At 39.0% G+C, this 18,358-nt stretch overlaps 3 protein-coding genes and 2 long non-coding RNA genes across 5 annotated transcripts; 2 read left to right on the top strand and 3 right to left on the bottom strand.

The window, feature by feature from the left end:
- The first annotated feature begins 2,289 nt into the window (after positions 1-2,289).
- Positions 2,290-6,085, top strand: LOC115999679 (glucan endo-1,3-beta-glucosidase 2-like). The gene is made up of 4 exons (XM_031239537.1): positions 2,290-2,762; positions 4,112-5,365; positions 5,488-5,512; positions 5,623-6,085. Exons 1-4 carry the CDS (start codon positions 2,705-2,707, stop codon positions 5,774-5,776), a joined length of 1,491 nt encoding a protein of 496 aa, XP_031095397.1. The 5' UTR covers positions 2,290-2,704; the 3' UTR covers positions 5,777-6,085.
- A 165-nt stretch (positions 6,086-6,250) lies between these two features.
- Positions 6,251-7,737, bottom strand: LOC115999680. The gene is made up of 2 exons (XR_004094019.1): positions 6,768-7,737; positions 6,251-6,679 (listed from the first exon to the last, which is right to left on the bottom strand). It is a non-coding gene; the product is annotated as an uncharacterized LOC115999680 (long non-coding RNA).
- Positions 7,738-10,147: 2,410 nt separating this feature from the next.
- Positions 10,148-10,976, bottom strand: LOC115998385. The gene is made up of 2 exons (XR_004093885.1): positions 10,861-10,976; positions 10,148-10,405 (listed from the first exon to the last, which is right to left on the bottom strand). It is a non-coding gene; the product is annotated as an uncharacterized LOC115998385 (long non-coding RNA).
- On the top strand, positions 10,741-13,391 carry LOC115998384. The gene is made up of 5 exons (XM_031237954.1): positions 10,741-11,572; positions 11,661-11,719; positions 12,499-12,627; positions 12,704-12,839; positions 12,940-13,391. Exons 1-5 carry the CDS (start codon positions 10,874-10,876, stop codon positions 13,273-13,275), a joined length of 1,359 nt encoding a protein of 452 aa, XP_031093814.1. The 5' UTR covers positions 10,741-10,873; the 3' UTR covers positions 13,276-13,391.
- Positions 13,392-14,040: 649 nt separating this feature from the next.
- LOC116000124 (THO complex subunit 4D-like) lies at positions 14,041-17,922 on the bottom strand. Its single transcript, XM_031240154.1, has 7 exons — positions 17,598-17,922; positions 17,004-17,201; positions 16,095-16,223; positions 15,939-16,007; positions 15,285-15,466; positions 14,606-14,668; positions 14,041-14,431 (listed from the first exon to the last, which is right to left on the bottom strand). Exons 2-7 carry the CDS (start codon positions 17,145-17,147, stop codon positions 14,302-14,304), a joined length of 717 nt encoding a protein of 238 aa, XP_031096014.1. The 5' UTR covers positions 17,148-17,201; positions 17,598-17,922; the 3' UTR covers positions 14,041-14,301.
- Positions 17,923-18,358: the final 436 nt, after the last annotated feature.

The following is an 18,358-nucleotide window of genomic DNA, read 5'->3' as shown; positions in this document are numbered from 1 at the left end:
CCGTGGTGCTAGGATTGGAATCTAGCTCTTGCGCACAGAAACATACCATCAAGTATTCAAGTTGATGCGAGTCTTAACACTTAATAGATTTAATTTATTTCTTCGTAGGTTTAGAAAGTGAACTTATAGAACTCATGATTAATCTGATAAAACTGAGACATCTAATGCCTGTGGTCTGCCCCTTCAACCACGGTCACCTCTACTATCATCCCTACCTAGTGGACACCATATTAGTTCTCTAAGAAATGATAAGCTAGAACCATTGAACAAGAGTATAAGCATTTTTAGTTTGGATCTTTTGTTTACACAATGGACCACATGAACCCTAAGGCCTACAAGCCAACAAAAACTTGGATTTGGGTTCACCAATTTGAGTGCTTGGGCTAATGAAACCCAAAGGACCACTCTCCTTGCGGTTGAGTTTGGACATATATTAGTTTCACGGGAGGACCAATGAGCTATACATGGGCCTTCCGGGTTTGAGTTCAATACTCTAGGGATATTATTATAGAAACGCCATTAGTGAGTTTTTGGAGGATTTTCGTAGCTTTTTAGGGGTGAAGGAGAGGGGGGCGGGTTAGGGGGCAATTTATATCCTTTACCAGCATTATGGACCCGAGTCAAAATGACGAGATACATAATTCATACTCGTAATGTACAAAATTTCATAATATAAGACACAAAAATAGCACACAAAACACATAAACATGTTATACAAAAATTATATAAGAATCAAATTACTGACATTCTTGTACAAAAATTATGTTTCACCCACTCGACCACCTATTTTGGACCAATCTGCAAAACTATAATTATTGCTTTAATAACATTTAGAATAACTGTATATTAAGTATTAACCGTTTAACTCTCAAAAAAAAGTATTAACCGTTTAATTTTACCATTAAGACCCTAAAAATTAGAATTGTATATTAACCGTTTAATTTTAGCATTAAGAGCCTTAAAATTAGTGGTTAAGACAACAACACCACCCAAGACAATGCAGCAACAGATGTACACAGGAGCAAGCCTCAACCGGGTTTTCTTAAACTAAACGTAGATGCGGCTATCAACAAGCAAGGGTCATGTATGGGATTTGCTTGTGTACTTAGGAATGAATTTGGAGGATTTGTTGCAGCGAAAGGAACTCAATGGAGAGGTGTATTTTCTCCTAGGGAAGCGGAGGCTGTGGCTGTGAGAGAGGCACTTAGTTGGCTAAAAAGTCACAATTTTGACAAAGTTCAAATTGAAACTGATTCCCTCCAAGTTGTTCAGGGCATCAATGCTTGCAAAGGAGACTCTTCTTTTCACTTGATTCCTAGAGATATTAAAAGCCTTATGAGTTCTTTCACTCATGTGTTTTTATCTTTCACTAAACGATCTGTGAATCAGGCAGCACACAAGTTAGCTAGGCAGTCTGTTTCTATAGCTGATCAATTGGAGTGGTTCACACACCCTCCTCCTATCATTTGTAATGTTTTAGCTTCTGATATTATTGAATGAATCATTGTTATTTCAAAAAAAAAAAAAAAAAGGCCTAAGGGTNAAAAAAAAAAAAAAAAGGCCTAAGGGTGAAAAGTGAAGAGTAAAACGATGTGACCGTTGGAGAACAGCTGTATTATTTGTCCCGACAGTTCTTTGTTGTCGTATCCTGGTCCCAGTCTTGTACTTGCGCCCCAAATATCACATTGCCACTCTCCTTCCCCCTTGATCTGAGCTTTTTTTTTTTTGAGAAATTCTATCATTTTTATACCAAATTTGATGCAAAGATTTTATTTTTATAATATTTTTCACAAAAAATGGCATTTTTTTTCTGTACAAATATTGAATCCGTAGACATATTCATCCGGCTTCACCCTGAAATTTCCTTATTTGTATAAATTGAAAATTTATATTCACTCTTTGAGAGAATATATGAATAAATTTTATTTTTGTGATTTTTATTACCTTTACCTTGTGATTTTAATTGATAAAAACTCAAGGAGTTGATCGTTTCCAATTAAAAAGAAAAATAGACCACTTGCATTGAGAGTTATTTGGATGATGAAGAAATTTACTCTGCTCAAGAATGTATATTAGGTAAATTTTATTCTTGTGATATCAGTCAATCTTTGTATTGTAATTTTAATTGACAAAAAATTTCAAGAAACTTATCATTTCAAAAGAATAAATAAATAACTGGGTTAAGAGTTAAAATTTTGTAATTTTGAAAATGATTTCCTTATTAGGGAGGGCATAACGGTTCCCAACAAAGTTGCTTTGTTTCCATGAAAGCAGATACTCCCAAGCCCCATGCTGTTCCTCTGTTCACTGTTCTGGGACTTTGCGAAAAGTGGAGGTGGAGAAGAAGAAGAGAAGAGGTTATTACAAGATTAGCCCTTACAAGAGGGGCTGTTAAATTTCAAAAAGCCAGAGAGATAAACTTATTTGGGGAATGTTAAAAACCACAAAAATGATGGATTCTTGACCGGTGGATTGTCTGACAAGACTTCCATGTGATCAGTGCAATTATCATTTATCCCCTCCCTTCAATTAAATACCCTCACTCATTCACTGCCCCACACCTTCCTTTTTCTTGATTCTGTATCCAATCTCTCCCTCACTGCATTTACTTTCCCACCAGTGTTCCTTTTGCTTCTTGGCTGCCATTTTTTCTCCCCAGTTTTGCTTTGTAGAGGTTGAAGATCAGAAGAACTGGGTTTGAGATATGGGGTTTCTCCTTCTACTGCTGTTCTTGGCAGTTTCTGCTGTTTATGCTGATGAAGGTGAGGCAGTTTTAGCTTGAATCTTCTTAATGTTCATGTGATCTTTGCTTTGTGTTTTTGTTCTTAAAAACCCCTATTTTGATTGGTAGTTGTTTTTCATTAATGTGTTAAAAAAAACTCCTATTTTGGTTGGTAGTTGTTTTTCATTAATGATTCATTAGGTACACTTTATCTTATTCTGCAGACCTATTTTATTTGACTGGAAAGGGAAGCAATGTGTGAACTAGTTCTAGGTTACCCCCCACCCCCCTCTGGAAATTCATGATCAGGGGATTTGGGGTTGTTATGTGAAGATACATGTGGAGTGGTGTTCTGTGAGCTTTAGGCAAAGCTGCAACATTAAACTAAAGAAATGTTAATAGTTTAGGATTAATGTTTTGTCTTACAATATACCTTAATGTCTGTGCCTTTTTCGAGTGACGGGAAAAACTAGCAGCCACTATCCGAGTATGGTCATTGGGTAGACCTTCCCCATAGCCCGCTCAAACCAAGAAGGCCAATAGGCCTAGTTGAACTTGTAACTTTATGGCCACTCTGAGTAACTTGGTTGGGATTTTTGTTGTGTCTTCTTGCTTCTAATGTGGAAATGTGAATTCAAGAGACTTGTGGACCTAAGCAAAGGCAAAAAGAAGGACAAAACAGCTGTCTTTGTTAGGACATTGAGAAAAAACTTTAGTGCATTAAGAAAAAAAGGTCTGCAGTAGACACTAGACAGTAGTTTTATGTAAGCTTGAAAGAACTAGAATGATTGATTTTTCGTCGATTTAGTATTGCCTTCATAGTGGAATTCCCCAAATGTTGCATTCGCTAGCCGAAAGGAATCTTTGCTAGGCTTCATCATACACATTTGGACGAATAGAGAACACATGTAGTGTTGCCCATTTGTCTGTTTTTTACTATTATTTTCTCTTGATAGAGGAGGGCTTGTATGGCATAGGTAAGAACAAAACAAAAGATCATAATCAAAAGGAGCATTGTTTGATTTGTTCCCAGCTCATATTGTCTTTTATTTTCAACTAGCCATGTCTTAGTCCCTGTTCCTCGGCCCCTAATCTACCTAGTCTATAACCAAACTGTCAAAACTATATCGATTGAAGAAGGATTTGGGGGATAAGCTAATAAACCTTTGATTGTGTTTGTAAGTTGATATTAGTTGGTGACTTAAAGATAACTGACAAGCCTTCTGCTCGTTTATATTGTTTAACCTAGTATTATGATCTTGCAAGTGTACGTGTCTCTAATGTGTACAAAGGATATGTCTAATGTTGTGATATGTGTGTGGTTTTTCAAGAATTGGATTGATACTAATTGTGTTGTTATGTTGTGGGGGTTTTCGGTTTTCCACATAGATGCGTTCGTTGGTGTGAACATAGGAACGGACCTATCAGACATGCCACACCCGACTCAAGTAGTTGCACTTCTCAAAGCGCAGCAAATTCACCATGTAAGGCTATATAATGCAGACCGAGGCATGCTCTTGGCACTTGCTAATACAGGCATCAAAGTTGCTATCTCGGTCCCCAACGAGCAGCTCCTTGGCATCGGGCAATCGAATTCTACTGCTGCGAATTGGGTCTCGCAAAATGTTGTGGCGCATTATCCCGCCACCAACATCACAACTATTTGTGTTGGCTCGGAGGTGCCATCGTCCCTCCCGAATGCTGGGCGTGTCCTTGTCAGCGCCCTCAGGTTCATTCATTCGGCTCTCGTGGCATCCAACCTCGACAGGCAAGTGAAAGTCTCGACTCCTCTTGCTTCGTCCATAATCCTCGACTCCTTTCCCCCGTCCCAAGCCTTCTTTAACCACTCTTGGAAACCCGTCTTGGTCCCAATGCTTAATTTCCTTCAATCCACTGGCTCATTTTTTATGCTCAATGTCTACCCTTATTACGAGTATATGCAATCGAATGGCGTTATTCCCCTCGATTATGCCCTCTTCAAGCCTCTTTCTGCTACCAAAGAAGCCGTGGATTCCAACACTCTCCTCCACTATACCAACGTGTTTGATGCTATGGTTGATGCTGCTTACTTTGCAATGGCTGATCTTAACTTCACGAGCATTCCTGTCGTGGTGTCCGAGTCTGGCTGGCCATCGAAAGGCGACTCTAAGGAGCCCGACGCCACTTTAGATAACGCCAACGCCTACAACAGCAATTTGATCAAGCACGTGATAAACAAAACTGGAACACCAAAACATCCCGGGATTGCTGTTAGTACATACATATATGAGCTGTATAATGAAGACATTAAGTCCGGTCCTCTGTCGGAGAAGAATTGGGGATTGTTTGATGCAGACGGGAGACCTGTATATATCCTACGCCTGACTGGATCAGGATCTGTGCTAGCAAATGATACCACGAATGACACGTTTTGTGTTGCAAAAGAAGGGGCCGATCGTAAAATGCTGCAGGCTGCTCTCGATTGGGCTTGTGGACCGGGAAAGGTCGTTTGTTCGCCTTTGATGCAGGGAGGACCGTGCTATGATCCTGATACCGTGGCAGCTCATGCCACATATGCTTTCGACGCTTATTATCAGAAGATGGGGAAGGCCCCCGGGACTTGTGACTTCAACGGGGTGGCTACTGTAACTACAACTAACCCTAGTAAGCTTTCCTTTTCTTTTCTGCGCTTTTTTTTTTTTTTCGCAAATTTTTGCTTATGACATCGTTATTTCGTGAAATGAGAACATAACTAGACTTTGTACTCTTGTATCATGGTGTTGCAGGCCACGGGTCATGTCTATTCGGGAGGTAATTTCTGTCTATATAATCAGTGTTTTGTTCACAAATATTTCGTGACACTTTGCTACACTATAAACCTATTTCTTACCCTTTCGCTAAATGCAACTATGGTCATGCAGTGGCGGGAAAAATGGTACGTTTCTGAACAGCACAGCTTCGGGCATAGGTGCTAACATCACGTCAGGCTCCCCCCCAACGCAACACTCGAACTTCAAGTCCTTCGTGGCACACGTCATGCTCGGGATTTTAGGATGGAGCGCAACTCTCTTGTAGCTGCCAGCCTGCACATAGATTACACGCATACTAGGCTGCATGAGTTATAATCGAATGCAGTGTTGTTGATTGAATTGAGAGAGGGAGGTAGGATGATGGAGCCTAGGGTTTTCTTGATGAGCAAAATTTTGGTGAGAATGGTCATTTTTTTGTACAGAACCAGTTTACATTTGGAAACAGGCTTTCCTTGGGTAGTTGAATGCATTCAAATTGTGCACTAAAATAACTTCAAATTTTTTTGGTTGTATTTTGGTACATTTGAATGTTCTTGAGGTGGAGCATATGCTTTTTTGGCTGGTTTAAGGTTTACAGTTTACACACAAGCTCAGGATCAGTATGATTAAGTCATTTGAAACACAAGAAAACAGGCATTCAATAATGATTTTGAAACAACCTTAAATTTAAGCTGTATTTGTAATGGTTCATATGGTAAGATCGACTATTAATACAAGGTACATTTTTAAAGGTACATTATTTTGTATAATCTACATTCAGTATATTAAAAATGTATATCTAGTCTTTGTCGACATTGCAATATTGGGCAAATTACATCATGGGCTAGGGTTTACCTGACCTTGTTTCAAAAATAACTTTCAGATTCTGTATCTGTTGTTGACACGAGGTATAGAAACGATCAATTGTAAATAGAGTAAATACCCAAAATGGTCCCTCGACTATAGCATAATTCACAAATTGGTCCTCGACTTATGATTTTAACCAATAACATCCATGACTTTCCAATTTTTACCTAATGTGGTCCTCCGTTAATGATGCCGTCAACTCGCCGTGAAACACAAGGGTAGTCACGTAATTTCACATGCTCCATGTCTTCTCCCTTAACCCGGTCGTTATAAGCTCTTGAAGAAGCATGTTTATAGCAGAAGCCATCTTTTTCAAGCTTGGCTGCAGAAGCAGATCAAAATCTAGGTTGGAATTAACCAGGTAATTGAGCAAGAAAGTCAATATTAAAAGATTCCATCAAAACTCGCACTCTCTCTCATTTCCACGTCTACTCTGAATCTGAGCTATGGCGAATTGGTCGATGAACTCTTCCCTCGCTCTTCTCGTTCTTCTTCCTTCCTGTTGCTTCGCTCTCCTCCACCACCGGCACCGCTTCCGTGAGATCTCTCAGAACCCAGCGTTCAGTTCTTCCGTGATCGCTAGGTTAATTTCTTGGAACAACTGGATCTTGATCTCAACCCGGATCCGTTGCGAGTTCTGTTTTGCGTGTAATATTGTAAGAGAAATTGGAGTTTTGGCGAGAAGTTGATGCGTTAGGTGGCGGTGGTTGAGCGTCGGTGAAGTGGTGAATTGAGTTAGGAAACGGTGCCTAGGATTCTTCGCCCGGAATCGGTGTCGGTGGCTCTAATTCGTCGGATTTCGTGATTTTTTTCTTCGCCGAGTTCTTAATTTGGGAATTTGATCCGCGATCTTGTGGGAGGACGCGAAGGAAACGATGCCGTTAGTGCAACTGTTAGGTTGCTAGAAGATGCAACAAGATCAGCGCAAGAAGAATTCCAAGGAGGTGGAATTTTTTACAGAGTATGGGGATGCCAACAGGTATAAGATTCTGGAGATTATAGGGAAAGGGAGCTATGGTGTTGTTTGTGCAGCCCTGGACACTCATACTGGGAAAAGGTAGTAATAAAGAAAATAAATGACATTTTTGAGCACATCTCTGATGCAATTAGAATTTTGCGTGAAGTGAAGTTGCTTAGGATTTTGAGGCACCTTGATATTGTTGAAATCAAACGCATTATGATTCCTCCTTCGAGGCGGGACTTCAAAGATATATATGTTGTTTTTGAGCTTATGGAATCTGATTTTCATCAAGTTATTAAAGCCAATGATGACTTGACGCACGAGCACCACCGGTTTTTCCTCTACCAGATGCTACGGGCTTTGAAATATATGCACACAGCCAATGTTTATCATAGAGATCTTAAACCAAAAAATATATTGGCGAATGCGAACTGCGAATGAGAAGACATGGAGCATTGAAATTACGTGACTGTCCTTGTGTTTCACGGAGAGTTGACGTCCTCATTAACGGAGGACTACATTAGGTAAAAATTGGAAAGTCATGGATGTTATTGGTTAAAATCATAAGTCGATGACCAATTTGTGAATTATGCTATAGTCGAGGGACCATTTTGAGTATTTACTCTTGTAAATACATAACTTTAATTAAAAGTTTTCGTATCAAGTTTCATAATACAATATAAACTTGGTCCATTGTATAACTATCGGACCATGACCCAATAATCAAATCTATATAATTCCAAGCCCATATTTATATAATTATTGTTGCAAAGCCCATGGCTGTTTTCACGCCCGTATGATATAACTAACCTGAAAACCCTACTTTCTTCCCCATTAAATACTCTCGTTTCCATTCCTCTTGCAACACAGATCTCATGAAATCATGTATCAAGTTCTTTGCTTTTTTGCCGTAATTAATCTCGTGGAGCATACTAAAGAAGCAAGATCTATGCTTTTTTATGTTTTTGATTTTGTTTTTCTTTTTATGCGGTTCGAAGGCATCTACTATGATTTCCTCTGATCTATTCAGTAGCAGAGGAAATACGAAACGATGCGAAATCAAGTTAGGTTTTCTGATACTTATGGACACGCAGATCGCTTCGTTCTCCGTGGATTCTTGCGTTTTCTCTTAGGTTTCACATTTTTTTTGTTAATTATTAGATCATTGATCTTGTTTCTGGGCTGATGTTCGATGATGATTGATTTGCTTTAACCACACCGAAAGAGGGCTGGTGGAGATGGCGGCTCTGGTTTGAGTAGGAGATTTGTTCTCGCTTCCATGGCGCTGTGGTGGCGAGCTTTTTGAGTCTTTTAGATGAGAGCTCTGCTGTTTCAGTTCTGTGGAAGTTGGGGATTTGGTCTTTTTACCTTCTGCTTGAATCATGGAGTCGTTGTTCTTCTGCCTGTTCCTTAAAAGTGGGAAATCTTTGGCCTTTCGACTGAGAACACTGCCCTCTCATCAAAGAATCGAAAATTATGTTTTTAAAAGCAATTTTAGGCAAGTAGATATTTAGCTCTTGATTTAAGTCGGATAGTTATGAATAATTTAGGTTTTTTATCCGGTAGTAGGTGAAGTTTATTCAATCTATAAGGTGGAGTTTATCCAGGCATATTTTAAGGCGAAATTTATGTAGTTAACATTTTTAAAAACTACAAAATAGAATTTGTTCTGCGCACATTTTTGAATCATAATAAAAAAAGAATTAGGGATCAAGAATAAGGGAAGTAAGTCATTGAAATACAAATAATTGCAATTAGATTACTGTGAACTCAAAACATGCAATTAGATTGTTGGACAGATTGTTGTTTCTCGATCAGGAAATGCCCAAAATGGAGCAGAATCTGGTATACCTAGATCGAGATTTTGCTCTTGTTGATGAAGTTTCCTTTGATCAACAGCTCTTCAAGGCTTCCTTGAGATATTGACTTCCATAGTGAAAGATGCATCCTTTTTTTGTACAGTCAGTTGCACATAGTACTTTTAAAGAAGAACCAACCAAAGTTTCAGAACTTCATCAAAGATAGAGTAGTGTGCCTGGATAAACTCCACCTTATAAAGGGATCCTGAGTTTCAGACCATAGTGTAATTAACAATCGTTATACCCTGCACTACGGTGCACATAGCAATGTGCACCACGTACGTAAAACGACATCGTTTCGGTGTTAGTAGATGCGGACGTGAATGACTCAGGGAATTCATTATCTATAATACACATAATCATTATCTATAATACACAGACGTTTGTCTAGAATATACAGAATGTTTGCTCAGAATACACAGAATATTGACACAAAATACATTAGTGGACCTCCAGGGAATTCATTATCTATAATACACATAATCATTATATAGAATACACAGAAGGTTTGCCTAGAATACACAGAAGGTTTGCCCATAATACACAGAATGTTTGCTCATAATACACAGAATATTGATGCCCATAATACACAGAACTCATCCTTCTAACATTCGAATGCACAAACACATCACAACTTGTGTTAATAACATGAATACACATAATATTTACACAAAATAAATAGAACTCATCCTCCTAAACATTCGAATGCACAAACACATCACAACATGTGTTACTAACATGAAATCACAACATGTGTTACTAACATGAATACACATAACGATTGCCTATAATACACAGAATGATTGCCTAGAATACACAGAATGATTGCCTGGAATACACAGAAGGGGAAACGTGATTTCCAAAAAAACGGACGATTAGTCTACAATACTCGACGTCGTTTAGGTACGTCAATGTGCACCACGGTGCACAGTATAATTTGCCTGTAATTAAGCAAAAGGCCGAAAGGGAATTAAACTTTAAAGCTTTTGCAGATCATAGCCCTTCACTTTCAAAAATCAAACACCCCTATTTGAAGGAGGGAAACCCAGAATTATTTACATTATGCAAAGTTGCAAACATTTCAAATACAAAGACCAAAGGTTTTGATTGGTAATCTTCTCTGGCATCCCAAACGTCACTGGAGCAATGTGCACCGTCCATGTTTTGATCGTCGCCCCTCTGTTGACAAGCGCCACAGGGAGAACCCAAAACCAAAAGACTTTGTACTCTGTTACAATCCAAGGAGGTGTTTGAGAAATTAGAAAAATTGCATAGTATTGGTTAATGGGACAATATGTTTTTACTCAAATAAATAAATTTATTTAAGCTTTGCCCAATATTAGAATTTAAGAATGTTCTATTAAATTCATTTAACTTGCTTAATGGATGTTTTTTCATTATAAAAACATGGAAATTGACTGTGATAGAACTTAGAAGCTTCCATGCAGAACTGCAGAAGAAGATTCAACGACTTAGCTGAAGCTTTTGGAATTAAAGAAAGTTATAATAATCTTTGAAATTCAACGCGTTTCTTCCAATATTTTGGTTATCGCCATCCGTGACTTCAAATTCCTCCGTTAATATAATGCTTAAATTTTTTTTAAAAAAAATTATAAATCCAATTGTTAATCTCTGCGTTTAATCTAATTCAATTCATCGATCGTAAAAGAGGAAGAAGTGTACCGAGAATTCTGTTATGTCCGTTTCATGTGGGGTGGGGAGCGTGGTGGCGGCGGGCTGCGTGCGGTGGGGTTGGCGGCGGTGCACTTACGTCGGCGGCGACGACAGTGCTTCGTGGCCGTCAGCCACCGTCGAGGAATTCTCGCCAGTTCCCCGTCTCTGCCGTACAATTCTCGCCAACTACGAGGACGATCTCCGGAACCCCAAATTTTCTCCCGCCGCCGGCTACGGCCTAAACCCTAACTCCGTCGTGAAGCGCGTGAGCTACGAAGATACGCGCGGCCGTGTTCCGCCGTACATGATTTACCTTAACCACGACCACCGCGAGATTATCCTGGCGATCCGCGGCCTCAATTTGGCCAGAGAGAGCGACTACAAGGTCCTCCTCGATAACCGCCTAGGGCAACAAATGTTCGACGGCGGATATGTCCACTCCGGGCTTCTAAAATCGGCGATTTGGGTTTTTAACAGCGAGTCCGATACTTTAAAGCGGCTATGGGAGGAGACCGGAAGGGGCTATCGGATGGTTTTCGCCGGGCATTCTTTAGGCGCCGGCGTGGCCGCCCTTCTCACGTTGATCGTCGTTAATCATCGGGATATGTTAGGGGGAATTCCGAGGAATCTAATCGCGTGTTTTGCGGTGGCGCCGTCGCGGTGTATGTCTCTTAACTTGGCTGTTAAGTACGCCGATGTAATACACTCGATTGTGCTGCAGGTTAGTGGGCTGTCAAGACTCAAGATTCAATCTTGTTGTTCAAATTTGTTCGGAGATTCATATGTTGTCACTTTGTGTAATGTTGTAGGATGATTTCTTGCCAAGGACACCTACCCCATTGGAGGATATATTCTCATCCATATTTTGGTTAGTTCTTGTTTTTATTTATTATTTATTATTTTATTAGTGAATGACAAAGTGAGAGGGAAATTGGTATTATAGTCGCGTATTTTTTTGTTTGACGCCCCGTAACTCTTCCTCAGCCAGGCTTGGGCAGAATAGCAGAGCAAGTACAAGTATTAGTAGCATAACAAAAAAGCCTTCCTCGTCATTAATATGTTTGCTCGGAACTCTTGGAGAATCGATGACTGCATCTTTGATGCATCTGATAATTCTGAATTGGCTAGTTGTAAATAGCCCCAGGGCTATGGAACAAAGGATTATCCCGAAACTAGACCGGTAAAATATTAGAAGTAAACTAGTTTAATCGGTTCCACTAGCCGACCGGCTCAAACAAAAAAGAAAGTCAATATGCCCTATGTAAGCTAAGGGGCTCAGTAAGAAAAAACTTGCAAAAAAACTAATATCATGTGGGAGACCTTGGCTTTCTCTTTCTTTCAGATTGCCAAAAAAACTTGCAAAAATCAACCAAAAACTAGGCTCTAACGGGTCGTTTCCATTGGGGAGTAAATCAGTCTAGATTGACTAAACTAACCTAGGTTGTTTATAGCTAATTGGACCTTGTAAAGGTAGTAAGTCGTTTCTACTAGAAATCAAATAGAGCAATATGAGTATCAAGTCAATAATCTGACCAACTTAGCTGGATTGACACGTTTTTGCTTTATTTATTCCTTTATTGGTAAAAGTGAATTGCTATGAATCTTTTGATGATAATCCCATAAGCCTGCCATTAATGCTTTAAACAGTCTTCCCTGCTTGCTATTTCTAGTGTGCATGAGAGATACATTTGTATCTGAGACTGCAAAGCTCCAAGATCCCAGAAGATTATATGCACCTGGGAGAATGTATCACATTGTGGAAAGAAAATTCTGCAGGTACCTTTCTGAATGCATTTTACAGAATGGTTTAAATTAGTGATGGCATCATTTCTGAAACTTCTTGATGATGCAGATGTGGGAGGTTTCCTCCAGAAGTGAGAACTGCGATCCCGGTTGATGGGAGGTTCGAGCATGTCGTCTTGTCCTGCAACGCAACCTCTGATCACGCGATTGTTTGGGTAGAACGAGAGGCCGAGAAGGCATTACAGGTGAGTCGAGCGTTTTGTTCTGCAAATTGAAGCATGTGTTCCATCTCAACTAAAAGTTTAAGCTGGTAGTTGGATTGCTCTGAGTTTTGTGTGTTTGCAGAGACTGAAGGAGATGAGTAGAGAGGACGCGAGAGCTGCCCCGAAACTGCAGAAGATGGAGAGACAGCAGACCTTTGAAAGGGAGCATAAGGATGCAATGGAGAGAGCTGTGAGTTTGAAGATACCTCATGCTGTTGTGATGGGGGAAGAGGGTGAGGAAGGGTTTCTGGAGAAGAGCACCATTGCAGAGCCCTATGTGCAGAGTGAAGATGTGTTGGAACTTAAAGCTAAGTTCTTCAATTCCAGAACTAACTGGCATGAAGTAGTTGAAAAGCTTTTCAAGAAAGATGAATCAGGGCAATTGTTGTTACATAGGGATCCCACTGCTATTGACTAATTTCGTTGGCACTTGTTTTTTGCCTAGTGTTTTTGAGATTCTTGTATATTGTATTTGTAAGTAGTTTTTTCTACATTGTAAATACCAAGTTTCTCTAAGATGTCGATTCTTAGTAATTTTTTTTTGTTTAATTTGTACTGCATATAACTGATTGTCTCAAACTAAAAAAAATAACCCGCGATTTCTTGTAGTAAGTCGTCAACATATTGCGTGTAACAAATTCTTATTAAGTAATGGGCTTTTAAGGGGCCAGCACGGGCCAAGCCTCTCTTTGACAATATCTAGTATCGCTTCCATGCCCAGCTCTATAGGCATGCCCTTTTGTTTGCAATACTTAAAAAAATCTATCATGGCCCAATTATTATTACAGCGTTCTCTACCATAGAATTCGGCCTTCGAGATAAACCCAACGGCTTCTAGCTTCTATGAGGAAGGCGACGCAAAGGAGGCGAGGAGTTTTAATTTTTACCCATAATTTATTGTCTCAAACTAATTAAGTCAACAGACAACTCTCACGCTAAGAATTTAGAATTATGATAGACTAGCTTGTGCCATTTTTTCATAAGGTGCCAATATTGGATTTTAGGTATGCTAGACTATATATCAAATATAATTTTGACATCATAGAAAGAAATTACCAAACAAAATAAAAGATAGATAGTGTTAGGGAAGTAAATGAAGTATAATGTTAGTACCTAAAAGTCTATTAAAGCGAGACTTACCTAGATAGTGACCGTGAATTTTCTCGGCCAAAAAAGATTAGTGTTAGTCATCAACAATGGTAACTAAACCCATAATACTGCATCTAACACAAGAAGATTAGTACAAACATTACTGCATAAGATAAGGTTGTCTACAGCATTGTTGGTACTAGGATGAATCCTTCACAAAATTCACAAAACAAATTTACAACCAGCAGAATGATTCTAGTAGCAGCATCTTTGAGAAGTGACTAAAACCAAAGCTACACCTATAGTCTATAGAAGCTTATATTAGGGGGTTCAGAACCAACGATATGCGCTCAAGTTAGCCATGATAGTTGTCTAGCTCGATGTCAAGGTCATCGGCTGACTTGTCAACAGCCGCCTTCTTCCATCCGCGGCCTTGGCCTTGGCGTCGGCCACGTCTGTTCCTCAATCTCCCACCACCCCTTTGGCTGAACCCCAAAAAAAAAAAAAAAAACAGAGAATATAATGTTAGTGTTCTAAAACTGAAATTTTCGTTTTTGGTCTTCCCTAATGATGTTCGTATTTAGCTTCTCTATGTGCTTGAACAAGGTCAGCAGTTCAGCACTAAACATGGGTAAAATATACACAAGTCAAGACCTTACCCAGAACCCTGCATAGGGCCACCACCGGCAGCACCTTTTGTCCAAGCAGGACCGCGTGCCTGACTGAACAAACCAAAAGAGTAATAATTATTACATTGTGCATAGAGAAGGCTTAATAACAAACAAAACGAGAGGGAGACACCCAAAAACAGTGAAAAAATGAGGTAACCATGTGTGTTGTTAATCAGTCAGAAAAGAAAGGCCCGTAAGTTGGTAAAGAGAAATAGAGCAACATAAAATGCCAAAAAGCTTCTTGCAACCCGGAAACAAAGGGTTTTAAGTCCCTTTTTTTTGGGTGACGAGGGAAACCTGCAGCCACTACCCGATAGTGTACACTAAATAAACTCCACCTTGTGACTCTAGCCGATAAAGAACCACAAGGAGGTAAACCAACCTAGGTTGCCATAACTGACCGGTTCAAACCAAGAAAGCCAATAAGCCATTAACCCGCTCTCAGTGAGAATTGAACATGAAACATTGTGATTACCAAGCCAACAACCCGACTAAGTTTGTTGGAGTTGCCCCCTAAGTCCTCATTTTTAAGGATATGAGTCATATGATAGCCTACCCAAATGCAACAAACTCAAACATGAATGAGACGAGGAAGAGGGGAAGAATGTAAGATGAATGGGTGAAAACGAAAGAAAGACATGGCAAAAAAGGATATATCAAGACATACTTCACAAGAACTTGTCTCCCACTTGCACCTCCAACCACTTTCACATCAGCTAGCAGAGGAAATTCTGCTTTGGAGCCAATTACTTCAATCTTCATAGGCCTCCCATCCAACAGCACATTGTTATATCTCTTAACTGCTTTTAAAGCATCACTTCTTCTTGCAAAAACCACCTCAGCTGAACCCTATAATATAACAGACAAATCAAACTTCAACAAGCTTGAAACTACCAACTACAAAAGTAAAAACCAAAGCAAATAACAAAGACAAGCCCACAACAGAATGTACCATAACAATCATAGAAACTAGCAAACAATCTATTCAGCACAACTCATTAGATTAAGTTATCTAAATGAAAGCAGAAATACATTATTAATATGCTAAAACTAGAATCATCATACCTTATTTCTTTCATCAAACCTTTCAAAGCTACAATGCAAAGATCAGACAAATGTAAACTTATAATTTCCATGACATACAGGTCACTGAAAAATAGCTCTGTTGAAAGCCAAAAGAAGATACCCATGCACAAAAATAAGATGCTTTGACTTAAATTGTTGGCTTCTTGGTCAAGCAATAACGTGCAAAAATACAGATCCAACAAAAAGCACTTAACATAAAATTATGCACCAACAAACAATACGATAAGATACTTACACTTGTGCGTCCATACTTGTCATAGTGGATCGCATATCTTATCAGTTCTCCCATCTCAGAAAAGAGTTCCTGTGTTTAAAGTCCCACTATTGTCAAATCCTCTACAAGTAAATTATTGCAGAGTGTATAATTGAAAAGACATGGCTTGTGTTGTACCCTTATGTCATCATTAGAAACCACAATGTCCAAGTTGGAAACAAATAACTTTGTCCCAGTATCTAATCCTGACAATAACCCAGTAGCTCTAATGCCCTGCCACGGCAAGTAATTTGTTCTGTGGAAAGACTGAAGCAAGCATTCCCAAAATGACATCCAGATTGGGAAAAAAGAGTCAGCATACTACCAATTCAAATGATAACATAACTGACCAATCTTCAGGAAAAAATCAGATATAATCAAAGTTCCATCATAGTAGAAGTTGTATCAAGCTACACTGAAAATCTATATGGTTACTTTTCCCAAAGAGAAATCAACTGTGGTAAATAAGTGTAAACGGAACTCGAGAATTTGATCTGCAGCACATTAACCAGTTATAACACAAAAGGTGAGAGCTCCAGTTCCAAGGTTCAAGAAGGAAGCCACCTTTGCAAAAGGCCATGGATTGGGATGTAGCATAACATCTGCATCCAAAATAGTTCCACATGCAGGCATGCAGCAATCAAACCCCTCACAAACTCCCATCTAAAGCAGTAATGAGAGCTGCCTCACTTGCTACTAAATAATAAGGACTAGTAACTGCTCTTAAAGTTCATCCTTCTAGATTGCTTTTAACAAGATATGCCTCAATGGGGCCATCAAAGACCTTCGACTTTTCAGAAATTAATGCATTGTAAAACTCCATCAAGAAAATACTGCAAAGAGATATAGACCTCAAAGATAGCCAAATAATTGCACCACGATATAACACACTATGACCGAGCCAAAGTGGGAATTCTCCTTGACTCAATAGTACCAGAATCTCTCATGATGGAATTTCTCAAGCAAAAGAGAGACATGCTTCATTTTTTTATAAGCATATCAAAATGTTTAAGGGATCAAAAAGATATCCATTTATTTTGAGCTTGCCTTGGCAATAGTGTGAGATGATGGCCTAGCATGGAGATCAAATGGCCCTCTATTACGAGGAGCTCCAGTAGCTCTTCCACCTCTAAGTGATCCCCCAGACCCTCTTCCACGCCAGGGCCTGCCTTGTCCCCTACCTCTGGCCATATCCACAAAACTACCAGGCAAGCAGACCAGCACCTCCAAATCTCAAATAACAATCTGTAAATGATGGGATCAAACACATGGACAAAATAATACTGTCAGAATCACTTGCATAACAATAGCTTCATCACTTATATCCAAACTAAACATTAAAACTTCAGCTTCCCCAACCTTCAAAAACAAAGACATTGACTAACAAAAATCTATAGATGGAGTAAAAGATAACCTAAACAATACAAACCAAAAGCAGTTCAAAACACAATATATGCAATAAACTAATGATATAAATAAAATAAAATAAAATAAAAAATACTCTATTTCATACGGGTCAATATTAAGCATTGATGCCCCAACAAATTAATGCCCACCAACAACAAAATTTACAAATAATCACATTAATTCGCAGGCACTAACGATGATAACCTATAAAAAACTACATGAACACGAAATTACCCTAATCTGGGAGCAACCCCCAAACAGTAATTCCGGAAAAAATCAGCGATTTTGAAGCGGACTAGTCGATGGGGACCAAAGCTACGCAGTATGTTTTATCGACGCTTGAAAGAGGACGAAATAGGTGTATAGTATAATGATTATGTAGCTTGATTGACGGGGAAGATGGAGTAAAAAGAGTGTAAAAGCGTATCAGAGCAGTAGGGAGACGAAAAAAGGTAAAAAGCGTTGGGAAAGGAAGAGCGGAGAGGTGCAGCGTTGCAGTGGTGTTGGGGGAATTGCGTGGAAGAAGACCGACTTTCAGTTTTGGCGTCAATTTGGACTTGGGCCTGCCATGAAATTGCTAATCATAGTTCTTGGGTTGCTTTCAATTTCATTCTTAAGTCTTCATGTGTGACAAATTAATTATTTTCATATACCTGGGCTTATCTAGAATGACAATTTTCATGAATTGATATGTGTTATGCAAAGTTGTTTTTATAGACTTTTAAAGAATGTACATTATGTTTACATGATTTAGCGATATGATTTTTATTCAATGGTAAAAAAATTCAAGAAATTTTTATATCGAAAGGATTAAATATGTAGTTGGGCAACGAAGTTTTTTCCATTCTAGTTCTTCTCGCACTGAATCTGTCATCTGTAGCAATAAGTATTCCGACATATTCTTCATATGACGAACATTCTAAAGTTGTTTGGATTGATTTTCTTCTAGTGTGATTTTTGTATGTGCTTATAGTCTTACAAGTTTTTGTGTCCTA

This window comes from Ipomoea triloba, chromosome 12, assembly GCF_003576645.1.
Source record: "Ipomoea triloba cultivar NCNSP0323 chromosome 12, ASM357664v1".
NCBI lineage: Eukaryota > Viridiplantae > Streptophyta > Magnoliopsida > Solanales > Convolvulaceae > Ipomoea > Ipomoea triloba.
The sequence above is the reverse complement of the archived record's forward strand: the minus strand, read 5'-3'. Positions and strand labels throughout refer to the sequence as shown.